General features: G+C 38.9%; 1 protein-coding gene across 1 annotated transcript in view; it reads right to left on the reverse strand.

Moving 5' to 3' along the window:
- FAM227B (family with sequence similarity 227 member B) overlaps positions 1-13,334 on the reverse strand; it is a 695,955-nt gene that overhangs the window by 526,115 nt on the left and 156,506 nt on the right. Inside the window, exons 4-7 of the mRNA XM_040414019.1 lie at positions 12,459-12,517; positions 10,363-10,407; positions 8,873-8,968; positions 4,998-5,093 (exon numbers count right to left, since the gene is read on the reverse strand). Of these exons, the coding sequence (XP_040269953.1) occupies positions 4,998-5,093; positions 8,873-8,968; positions 10,363-10,407; positions 12,459-12,517 (296 nt within the window). The remainder of the gene's footprint in view (positions 1-4,997; positions 5,094-8,872; positions 8,969-10,362; positions 10,408-12,458; positions 12,518-13,334) is intronic.

Below are 13,334 nucleotides of genomic sequence, written 5' to 3' on the forward strand. Positions count from 1 at the left end.
CCATGCATTGCAGACCGCTATTTGCTGTCCGCAGCACGGGCACAGAGCCCTTACATTTGTGTGAATGGAACAAAACTCTTATTTTTCCCATCAACAGAATTGTTCTTGTAAGCTCAAGCAGTAGGTTTTTTTCATTGGAACAAATTTATTGGAAACCAAACACTGTTTCACTGTTTTATGATTTATAGCTTACTATGCAGGATAAATAACATTATAGGTGGATAACTTGAGACATAACAGATACTGCAATTCCTAATAGGTGTTTTTGGCAATTTAAAGCAAGAAAAAAATTCATTAACAAAAATTTATTATTTTACTTTTTTAAGTCCCAGAAGGGTAATTTTTGATTACTCACATAGTACAGTGCATTAAACCTGTTGTTTCACATTGACAGACAGTTTATATGACCCTGCTTCTGGCATGGCCAAATTGGCTTCAATACACAGAAGACTCAGGGGTCACTTAGATACTGTGGTCACTACTGAGGTTTTTCTGACTAGAGTTTTCTCTGACCCCAGCCATTAGAGCAGGAGCCCACCTGTCCATAGAATGCCAAGCAACTGCTCCTCCTGACACAGGACACCCATGCAACACTTAAAATATGCCACCATAAAAAGCCGGTAATCTTGTCTAAGATCCAGATAAAGATAGTTACAGAAATATAATAATACCCCAATAAAGAGCTGATTAATATACAGCAATAGAACATACATAAAAAGACAGAGTCACTAAAGCTCAAAAATATGTGAACAGCAACGGTACAGGGAGGAGGTGTTATCAGTGATTGATAGCTTTGTGTGCCTAAGTGTGCATACAGAGGTAGCTATCAATCACTGATAACTCCTCCCTGTACCGATAGATCTTCATAGTGCTGTAGATGTAAACTACGCTATTTACTGAATCTTTTCCCATAAAAAAATATATCAATCTGCTCAGCTTCCCCAGCGTTTCAGACACCAGTCTTAATAAAGCCCCATCGCTGGCAGAGGATCTGTCGAAGTTAGGAAGCACAGGCCTCTGCATTACTTCGGCGCATTTAGAGCCAGTTCTAAATGTACATAAGACAGCTTCCAACATGTGAGGCAAGATAATAAGGTAAAAAACTTAAAGCTACCGTTACACAAAGCATATTTATTGCAGGTGTTTAACCCGTTCCTGCAATTTGTCATACTAGTGCAATATGGTTAGGCAGACGACAAAATATGCAGTGGGTCCGGATATGGGTATAATAGTCTATGTTTTTTGTTCGTGATGCCAATTGCAGCGTGCGTAGGGTACAGTCACAGGGCCCTTTAAGGTGTTGCAATTCACGTACCAGGTTAGGATTGCCAGAGTGGTGTAATGTCTCTGTGTGGTAGCAGTAATAGTGTCAACGGTGTCTCCTACCTTGGTACGGCTGGACTGCTGGATCCTGGCTCACTTGCAATAAATGAGTGTGTTGCTAGTAGGAGTAATTGAGGGTTTTGGTAGCAATGAATGAGATCCAGACTTGAAATATAATTCAACTTGTCTTTACTGAAGGCAGCATTAATCCATATGAGGTACAGCAATAGTCTTGGGTCCCAGCAGTTATTGGCAATGTATGGCAGGGATTACTATCTCTTCTGCTTCTATCATGTGCCTGGAGAATATGGCAGGAATCTCTCTTCTGCTCTGCCTATCTTCTGCTGTGTATGGGACTGACTAGCTGAGGAGGAATTTGGCTTCTCCTGGTCTTTGGATGTTACTCACAGTTAGCTCACAGGGAATGGCTCTTCCTGGAGATCTGGAGGTGCTGCTTGCTTGTCAACCATCTGAGGCTGAAGGGCTCATACTGGGAAGGGTGATCTTTGGTCTCAACCGAGACGAGATCCTGGTTTGGGATCCCTATTTCTGGGAGCTCCTACTAGCACAGCCTTCCCCTAGCAGGGGTGCCTGGCACACTAACTATAACTTCCTTTCCTCCCCATGAGGCAGGATGTGGGAACATTCCACACCTCCTCAAAGAGGAGGGAGCTAAACTGGAATGTACTATTCCAGTCTAGATATGCTAAACTGTTACTAAGGTCTTGCTAAACATTGCTGCCACCTGCTGGTGTACATGTAAATTACAGCAAATATATGTAACAGGCTTAGAAAATGCACATTTGTGAGGAAGATTACATAAAATCACATTAGATGACAAGGCACATGTTACCAACAAATAGTAGCGGGTAAAAAGAGTTTAGTAACATTACACTAGTACACCATGCCAATTAGTGCAGGGGCCCGGCAAACACTGATAGAAAAGCCCCTGCTTTTACAGTGATGCCGGCGGATTAACCCCTTCTATGCCTCGGTGAGCGCTGACCGCAGCATAGAAGGTGTTTAAGGTCAGTCAGGGCCTCCACTGGGTATGCTGTGGTGATGGGGACCTGATGGGCGAGAAGGCAGCCTGAAGCCTTCCAGAGGCATCTGGGCTTGCCTTCTACAGAGGCCTAGGAGATCCAGCCGCTGTGTAATACACTGACAGGCAATGCATTACAATACAGATGCCTTTGCAGAGGGGATCAGACCCCAAAAAGTTGAAGTCCAAGAGTGGGACAAAAAAAAAAAAGTGTTATGAAAAAAGTGTTTTACATAATAAAAAAAGAAAAAAAAACACCCCTTTCCCCTAAAAGTTGAAAAAAAGGAAAATATATATATCATCGCATCCGTAAAGACCATCGCATCCGTAAAGACCAGCTCATAATCTACCCCGTCAGATAAACTCTGTAAAAAAACAATAAATAAAAACAGTGCTAAAAAAGTCATCACAAAAAGTGCAATACCAAGTGATCAAAAAGTCATATGTACCCCAAAATAGTTTTATATATTAAAATAAATTAATACATTTTAAAAAATATGGCTTTCATAAATTGGATACCCTAAAACATAATATTTTGTTTCAAAAATGCTTTTATTGTGTAAAACTTAAAATGTAAAAAAAAAAAGTATACATTTTAGGTATGGCCGTGTCTGTAATGTCCTACTCTATAAAAATATCATATGACCTACTCCCTCAGGTGAATGCTGTAAAAAAATAAAAATAAAAACTGTGCTAATTTTTTGTCATCTTACATTACAAAAAGTGTAATACCAAGCGATCAAAAAGTCATATGTACCACAAAATAGTACCAATAAAACTTTCACCTCATTCCACAAAAAATGAGCCCCTACATGGGACAATCGCCCAGAAAAAAAAAAGAAATGGCTTTCAGAAAATGGAGACACTAAAACATAATTTTATTGTTTAAGATATGCTTTTGATGTGTAAAATGAAAATACATTTTTAAAAATATCACATGATCTACCGCCTAAGGTGAATGCTGTAAAAAAATAAAAACTGTGCCCAAAAATTTTTTTTTGGGTCATCTTGTCCCATAAAGTGCAATATTGAATGATCAAAAATTCACATGTACCCAAAAATGGTAACAATGAAAACATCAACTCTTCCCGCAAAAAACGAGCCCCTAAACAAGACAATCAGCAGAACAACTAAAAAATATGGCTTTCAGAAAATGGAGACACAAAAACATGATTTTTTTTCAAAAATGCCTTATTATGTTAAACTGACACTAACAAAAAAGTAGACATATTTGATACTGTCACATCCGTAAGAATAAAAGTAGCACATGATCTAACTTGTCAGATGAACATAAATAGAGTGATCAAAATTCATATGCACCCAAAATAGTATCAATAAAACTGACTTATTCCATAGTTTCCAAAATGGGTCACGTTTTGGGAGTTTCTACTTTAGGGTGCATCAGAGTGGCTTCAAATGGGACATGGTATCGAAAAAAACCGTCCAGCAAAAGCTGCCCTCCAAAAACCATATGGCGCTCCTTTCCTTCTGGACCCTGCTTTGTGCACATACAGCAGTTTGCGACCAACTATGGGGAGTTTCTGTAAACTGCAGAATCAGAGTAATATGTTTTGAGTTTTGTTTAGCTGTTAACCCTTGCTGTGTTACAGACAAAATGGACAAAAATGGAAAATCTGAAAAAAAAGTTAAATTTGGAAATTTCATCTCCATTTCTCCATTTAATTCTTGTGGAACACCTAAAGGGTTAACAAATTTTGTAAAATTAGTTTTGAATAACTTGAGGAGAGCAGTTCCTAAATGTAACCATTTATGGATGGTTTCTATTATGTAAGCCCCACAAAGTGACTTCATAACTTAAAAAGTGGGTTTTGGAAATTTTCTTAAAAATTTGAATTTTTAAATTTGAATTACTTCTAAAATTCTAAGCCTTCTAATGGCCCAAAAAAATAAAAGGACTTTTACAAAATGATGTCACATAAAGTATACATAAGGTGAATGTTAAATATTAAATATTTTAAGAAATATAAGTATCTGTTTTAAAAGGCAGAGAAATAGAAATTTTGAAAATTGCTAATTTTTGCAAACTTTTGTTAAATTTTGGATTTTTTTTTTATAAATAAAGGTGAAATATATCGACTCAAGTTTACCACTGTCATGAAGTACAATGTGTCACCAGAAAAGTGACACGTCAGATCTGCAAAAAAAATGGCCTGGGCAGGAAGGTGAAAACTGGCCCAGGGTAGGGGTCAATAGTGGTTCTGTACCAAACAATCTACAACAAAATGCAGTATCGGTCATGTGAACAAAGTTTAGAAAACCATAGTAGTGAATTTAAAAGCACAATGAGGATTTATAATCTGTCACATGCTGAATTCAGCTGATGATTTTTCAACAAATTTCCCCTAACATATTGCAGATTTACTGCAGATTTTACTAAATGTACTAAAACTAGATTTTACTTCTCTAGGTTACACTGTGTGCAATAGCCACAGTATGTTTCTTCATACTGACCATGTGCTGATCTAGGAAATCCTTGTCTTCCTATATTAATCATGGTCTTCATATCACATAAACGTTGCTTTATTTTTAACACCCAATGTTAAACATGCTATCAAACATATACCCATGCAATTTATCTTATATTTAGTTATACTACCTTAAATCAACTGACCTTAAATTTCTGAAGAAAAAACCACCAGAAGCAATCTTGAAATATGGCTATTGACTTCTCAGATAGAAGTAATGTTGATATTTTCCCAGTTCCTTCCTAAGGAATGCAAATAACTCTCAATAAAACATGTTCTGAAATCACAATATGTGCCAGTTAGGCTACATGCACATGACAGTGAAAAAAACTGTCAGTTAAATACGGACATTTTTAACGGAAGTTTATTTCACTGATGCCTTTCTGAGAAACGGCCATTAAAAATGGACCTATTCAATTGTATGGGGGCAGTCTGTCAGAGAAAAAAAGACAAGATAGAACATGTTATATTTTTTTTTACGTCCGTTTTTCACTGACAGTCAAAAAAACTGTTGTGTAAATAACCCCTATAGACTAACATTGGTCTTAAAACGGACGTGTGATGGCCGTTAAAAAAAATGTAAATCACATGTCCATTTTTCGTGTGCATGTAGCCTTAACCAGATGCTTGATTTAAAAAATATATATATACACATAATATATTAACTCTGTTGTGCAACTGTATTGATTATTTATGCTGTAGTTTATTACTCTTGAAAATAACATATTACCGTTGTTCGTTTTCTATTAGGGAGGTACTTTCAGGAAAAAGGACACTCTGAATCTATGCACAAGGAAATATGGGGCATGTTCATTACAAACTGACGGCTTGTCAGTCTTTCTAAAGGGGTTCTCCGGGAATTAAGAAAATGAAAATACTTAAATATTACTTCATTATAAATATATTCCCAAATACCTTACATTAGTTATAATGGCTCGTTTTGTCTAGGGAGCAATCATTAGGAGAAATAAAATGGCCGCTGTCCTATTAGTACACACAAAACCTGTCCTAATCACACAGCAGGACAAATTACTTCACAACACTGAGATAAAGAGCTGCCTCATCCTCCTCTCTGATCTGCTTGTAAGGGATTAAGGTCCTGAATACAGCTGATAAGATCTTTAGCTGAATCTCTGTTGGAATTGAGTTCATGAGCAGATGTGGATAATGAGCAGCAGCACTTGTATGTAGTCTCCATTACCACAGCCCCACATCACCACAGTCTGTCCTGTCCATCCCTTCTGTACTTCATGTCTCCTCATGAACTCCATTCCCACAAAGATTCAGCTAAATATCATATTAAACTGTATTCAGGATCATAATCCCTGACAAGTAGAGCAGAGAGGAGGATGAGGCAGCTCTTTACCTCAGTGTTTTGAAGTAACTGTTGTGTGATTAGGACAGGTTTTGTGTGTACTAATAGGACAGCGGCCATTTTGTTTATCCTAATCATTGCTCCCTAGACAAAATGAGCCATTATAACTAATGAAAGGTATTTGGGAATATATTTATAACAAAGTAATATTTAGGTATTTTCATTTTCTTAATTCCCGGAGAACCCCTTTAAGTCTGTATGCCTCATACATATTTGTTGCATCTTGTGCTGCTCATGCGCCTCACACTGAAAAGAATCTAGCAGAGCAACTTTAGGAATGAATGGGCAGATGTCTGGATCCATGTGAGGTGCAGGACAGGTTCTAGCTTTGTTTGAAAGAGATTGTCATCAGTCATGGCATAACCCTTAATATGTCAAACCATTGTGGCCTTGCGCCCTCCACGCTCTGCCAATTTTTTTCTTTTTGGAATTAGAAACAGTGGAAGAGAACTGAAAACACATTTTTAGGCAAAATGCAATTTGCACAAAAGTGTGCCTGCTTTTGTATGCCTGAAACCTTACATCCTAGAAGAACTTCCATAAAACCAGTGAATAAAAATTGAACAATAACAAAAAAAAAACATAAACATAAATAATAACATGAACAGCCAAAACAAAAAACACATGAATAGCTAATGCTGATTTTGCAAAGCATATCAACAGTAGTAACAGAAGCACAGGTCTTCACCCTTTGACTGAATGTGAGCATTGCAATAGAAACTAATGTACTACAGTACATACAGTACACAGAGGTGTCCAGCAATCAGACCCAAGCTCTGTCTCCTTTCTGCTTTATGATTAATGGGAAACAGAAACACTGGGCAATTTTAGAAGAAAGATGCAAAGCATTTAAAGAAGTATATTATGAAAGCATTATATGTGATAGCTCTGCAATATATTATTATTTTTCATTAAAGTTAAAAAACAAAAACACTTTAGGTGTGTTTATTTCTTATTAATTATCTCACATTTAGTAAAGGGATTGTCTGGGCTACAGATATTGGTGACCTATCCTCAATATAGGACATCATTATCAGATCGGTTGGGGTCTAATATCCTGCACCCCCACCAATCAGATGTGTAAAGAGCAGAAGCCCCTGTACACTGTGTATTTTTCGGCACCGGCATACTGCGGCTAAGCTCCAATTCACTTAAAGGGAACCTGTCACCTGGATTTTGGGTATAGAGCTGAGGACATGGGTTGCTAGATCACTGCTAGCACATCCGCAATACCCAGTCCCCATAGCTCTGTGTGCTTTTATTGTGTATAAAAACCGATTTGTTACATATGCAAATTAACCTGAGATGAGTCATAGCTTGAAAATATGACTCTTCTCTAGTCACACAAGTAAGATATGACTCTTTTATGTTAATTTGCATATGTATCAAATCGGTTTTTATACACAATAAAAGCACACAGATCTATGGGGACTGGGTATTGCGGATGTGCTAGCGGCCATCTAGCAACCCATGTACTCAGCTCTATACCCAAAATCCTGGTGACAGGTTCCCTTTAAATGGAAGCTTAGCTACAGCATTCTGGCATGTTCACTATACAGGGTGCAGAGCTGTCTGCTTCCAGCATTTGCACTGTATAAGTTCTGGCTCTACGGCTGCCTGGAACAGGTGATCGTTAGGGGTGCCGGGAGTCAGACAGCCATCGATCTGATAGAGGATATCCTGAGGATAAGTCATCAATGTCAAAGTCCTGTAAACCCCACTTAAGTGTCTTGTTTCTATTAAAAACTGTAAACAAAATGCTATTTAATATATATGATGCCTCTTTACAGCAATAATTGTAGAATCATATGTTACACATATTCTTTTCTGTGTGGATGTGATCGTCTTTCAGTAACTTAAACTGCAGAAGAACTTATATATCCAAGACTGAATAACCACCTCTACAATGCCCAGACCTGCAACCCTGACCATACTTACCTGGTCCCCGATCGCTCCACGGCCATCTTTGCATCTCCCTTGCCTGCAGAAAACAACATCCATCGCCGGGGGGCGTGGGGGTGATGGGTTGGGGGGGATTTGCAGCCAATAGCAGGCCGCGGCGGTAACCTGCCCTCTTGCGTCACACATGACACGAGGGGGCAGGTCACCACCGTGGCCTGCTATTGGCTTCACCCCCCATCGACGGATGTTGTGCTCTGCAGGCAGAGGAGCGATCCGGAAGGAAATCAGCTTTGGGGATCAGGTAAGTATGCTCAGGGCTGTTTCACATGAGCAAGTCCATTGTGGGAATCACACTCCGTGTGTGAGCGTGATCCTCTGGACTTGCAGGAACGCAGGACATTATGATCATTTATAATGCTATGTGCCTCTGCATGACCTGTATCTACTGAATTATACTGGCAGAAAGCTGTCACTATAATTCTGTAGAAGTAAGGTCAAGCAGAGGCACATAGCAATTATAAATCATGATAATGCCATGCACCCTGCAAGTCCAGAATGGAGGATCACGCTCACAGTGTGATTGCCACAATAAAGGCGCTCGTGTAAAACAGGCCTTAAGTGCTTTTGAAAATGTGGTCCGTATATTAAGAAGGTGTAGCTATAGAGAACCCAAAGAATGGGCTGGGACATACTCTTCTTGGTATCTAAATGGAATAGGCTGTGCATGCCTTGGTAGCAACATACCTTAAGTTTTTGGACTTTAGCAATGTTCTGTAAGATCTGAGGTGCCTTAATGTTTCCAGGTAAGTCTGCTCTTTCGAAACCAGGAAATACACAATTCTGGGAAAGAAAAAACGTTACACCAGTCATTTAATAATGCTCAAGTTATTGTATAAGGTAACATTTTTGCAAATTTTATTATAGAAAATGTATTTTTTATTTAATTTCACTAATCATTTCACTTACCACCCTCGCTTATTACTTATTGTAAAAGGAGATTCCATAAAATCAAGTTACCAGTGGATTCACAAACTTTAAAGGCCATGTACAACTTCAGGGGCAAATATATATATATTTTTTACATTTTACTAGTTTTGGGATAAATATCACTTTATTAAAAATATGAGCCATTATGGCACAGGCTGGTCATCTAATAACCCTTATCTGTAAATTACTGAAAGGTCATAATCCCTTTGGTCATTCTTATCAGTAAGATGAGCTATACTGAGTGTTTATAAGGTCAGAGATAAGTAGCTGTTAGCTCCCTGCCTGATAGAGCAGAGAGAAAATTCAGAACAAGCTTCTAGATAAACTCAAAGCTGTGCAGGGAAAACAGCTCAATATTTTTAATAAAGACCTATTGAAAAAATGATATTTAGTTCAAAATGAGTACAATGCAATAATAAAAATAAATTGCCACCGCATGAGATAAAGTGACCAAAAACTGTGTGCACTTTCTGTGCCTGACATGCTGATGGTTTAAAGGGAGTCTGTCATTTCTTTTGGCCTGCAAAACACATACACCTGATTGTTCCATTAGCGATGTCATTCCATTAACATTTTAAAACGAGGTGACAGACTTCTTTTAAGCAATTTTAATAAAGGTGATGAATTATGTCTATGTGGGCTCTGCACCAGACTAGCTGTAAATTGCCCAAACACTACAATAAATTTATACTCCCATATCCTTTAGACATCCTAAAAATATTATAAAAAAGTAAATTTAAAGGGGTATTCCCATCACATACAATGGGGGCATGCCTCCATTGTCTGATAGGTGCGGGTCCCACCTCTGGGACCTGCACCTACAAGGAGACTGGAGCGGGGAGAGCCGCTGTGGCTGGAGGACCCCGGGTTTCTTGGGGTCCATCCACCGCCAAGCGCTGCTCCCATACAAGTGAATGGGAGCGGACCACACACGCGCGGCCCCTGTACCCATTCATTTCTATAGGGCAGATAGAAATAGCTGAGCCAGCGCTCGGCTATTTTCGGCGGCCCAATTGAAATGAATAAAGGGCGGCCATGCATGCGCAGTATGCCCTCCATTTATTTCTCCGCTCCGTTCTCATTGTAGGTGTGGGTCCCAGAGATGGGACCCGCACCTATTGGACAATAGGGGCATATCCTAGCGATATGCCCCCATTGTATATGATGGGAAAACCCCTTTAATGTGGAAATCCCCAGCTGTAGTAATATAAGTTTACAAATATGTTAACAAACTATTATGACATTACCTCAACACAGTTATCCTTTTCTTCATGATTTATTCCGTTAATTGCCTAAAGAGAAGATATTGTGATAACCGAATAATTTATAAACACTACTGCCTATTTACTATGAGCACTAATGTGCCTTTCTCTAAAAAAGTACAGAATGTACAGAAAAACTCAGAATGTCTTGGATAAGTAAAAGTGTTCCAAAGTTATTACCACATAAAGTGACACGTTAGATTTTCAAAAATCGGCCTGGGATTTAAAGGGAACCTGTCACCTCCCAAAACCATCCCAAGCCGCCAGCAGTACCTGCGTGTAGCCAGCAATGTGTTTCTGATGATGCCTTTCTTCCTGAAGGCAGATGCAGCAAAAGTACTGAAAACGTTGTTTTATCCCCTGCCAGCGTGCTTCTCCACATGCTTGAAGTCAAGCGGGCAGCGGCCTCCTTGCTTCAAGTCACGGTAACCACAATCCCTTCCTTGCCCTTTCGCTGTGACTGACAGCCGGCTGTTCGGCAAAGGCAGCCGAACTCTCGTGCATAAGCGTTGTCAGTCACAGTGAAGGGGCAGGGAAGGGGGCGCGGTTACCGTGACTTGAAGCAAAGAGGCCGCTGCCCCCTTGACTTCAAGCATGTGTGGAGAAGCGTGCCGGGCAGGAGATAAAACAACGTTTTCAGTACTTTTGCTGCATCTGCCTTCAGGAAGAAAGGCATCATCAGAAACACACTGCTGGCGGCTTGGGATTGCTTTGGGAGGTGACAGGTTCCCTTTAAGGTGAAAAGTGGCTAAGGACATGTAGTTTTTCTGAAACGCATTTACAGTCGGGGTGCCATAATTATTTGTATGTGCTTGCTGTACTCAAAAATAAAGGATCGTCACAGTTTTTAAGAACGGTGCTGGTCTTTACCTTGTGGACCTGGAGGCACTGTCTGTGATTGGCAAAAACACTCATAAGGGATTTTTAACCTCTGAGATGCCATGGTCAATTGTGACCACAGCATCTAAGTAGTGAAATTTGAGTGCAGTGCTCCCAAATGGCTCCTCCCTGCCAAGATCAAGGGAGCTGTTCAGTTGTTATGGCAGCTTCGGGCCTTCTGAAGGCTCCGAGGCCTGCCACAGCATAGAAATGTAGTGAATTGCTTATAGGCTGCAATGTTAAATCATTGTCCTCAGTCAAACTCCCCTAGAAGGATTAAGAGAAAAAAAGTAAAAAAATAAAATAAAATTTGTTCCCCTTTCCCCATATTAAAATAAACTATAAAAAATATGGTAAATATCATTACCATTGATGGCTTCAAAAATTGCTGGACTATTAAAATAAAAAATAATTTTTCCTGTATGGTAAAAACAGTAATGAGGGGGAAAAAATAAAAAATCTAAATAAAAAATTTGAATAAGTCATAAACACCATATAACACGGTCTCAATAATGGCCCCATAGTTGTAAAAATAATTTATTTTTTCAGTATTAAAACACAAGAAAAAATATATAAATTTGGTATCGCTGTAATTGTATTGACCCGCAGAATGAAGGCAACAGATCACATAGGGAACTCCGTAAAAACAAAACCCATAAAACTATGGCAGAATTTTTTTCCAATTCTACCTCATTTGGAATTTTTCAGCTTTCCACTACATCGTATGCAATATAAAACAGTGCCATTAGAAAGTACAACTTGACTTGCAAAAAAAAAAGCTGTGTTTGAAAGTGGTGCAATTTTTTGCATAATGTCACATCTTAGGAACATCCCCGTTCTGCTAACCCCCATTCCCTTTCTGAGCGAGTCTGAAATGTAGAAACCCTAATTGTGCCAATGTGTGCCACTTTTTTTTATTTTTATATACTATACAAGGGGCTGCCATCTTGCCTGAGCTGTTGTTAATATATGTAACAGCGGGGGCTCTTCGTTACAGGCCCGGTCACCCGGCCACTGACTTGTAGTGGAGTCCATTCAGATTTTCAAGATGTGACAGACCAAAAAGTTCTGTAGACTTGCTGTAAAAATTACCAGAATTCCTGCCAGATATCACATACATGTGAATAGAGCCAAACAACGGCAGAGTAAGCATTTTATTTTATATACAAAAATTATATTTTTTTAAATTAAAGCTATATTACCTTAACGTTTTTGTGTGCATCCTGGGAGAGTTCAGGCGTTTCAGGTTCAGTAAGAAAGACTAACATTAAAAGAAATACTGAATTATAGCAAACAGTGATAAGCAACATACAGTATATTGGCAGTGAATAAAGTGAGTAAAATGTTTCACATAAGAAAATAAACTAAACATGAGTTAATTGTGGAGGTTATTAAAGATTTATATTTTGATAGATGACGATTTCATTCAGCAACGGCAGTAGATGTAAATGATGATTTCTAACAGACCTCACAGAAAATATTTAATAAATGTTAACAATTCTAATTTGAATGAATGGTCTGGTATTTCAGAATATGTAGAACAACATGTACAATAAATACAAAATTAACAGCAGCAAAACCACATGGTCAGTAACCATAAAAAACACTAATAATGTGACTAGAGTTGAGTGAACCTGCCTTTTGGCAGGTTCGAGTTTGGGTTTTAAGAGAATTACGTAATGGATTCTTTTCTGAATGAATCCATAATGTAATTCAATGCCGGCATGCCTAAGGGAATGCCTTTAGAGGCATTCCGTTTTGCATGCCGTCATAATACAAGTGTATGGCCAGCAGAACGGAACCCTCGGAGCTGGCCATACACTTGTATTGTGCTGCATGCCGGCATTGAATTACGTGATGGATTCTGTGAGAATGGAATCCATCACATAATTCACTTAAACCCCGAACTCGAAGCTGCCAAAAGGCAGCGTCGCTCAACTCTAAATGTGACTCATATGCCAAATGCAGGTAACCACTTAAGCATGGAAATTTAGCGCCACCTGCTGTTTGTGCTTTTCCCTATATTTCTGTCCACCTCACTAAGGTGATCATACACGATCAGTTTACATCTTCAACTG

The sequence above is a fragment of the Bufo bufo genome, chromosome 1 (assembly GCF_905171765.1).
Source record: "Bufo bufo chromosome 1, aBufBuf1.1, whole genome shotgun sequence".
NCBI lineage: Eukaryota > Metazoa > Chordata > Amphibia > Anura > Bufonidae > Bufo > Bufo bufo.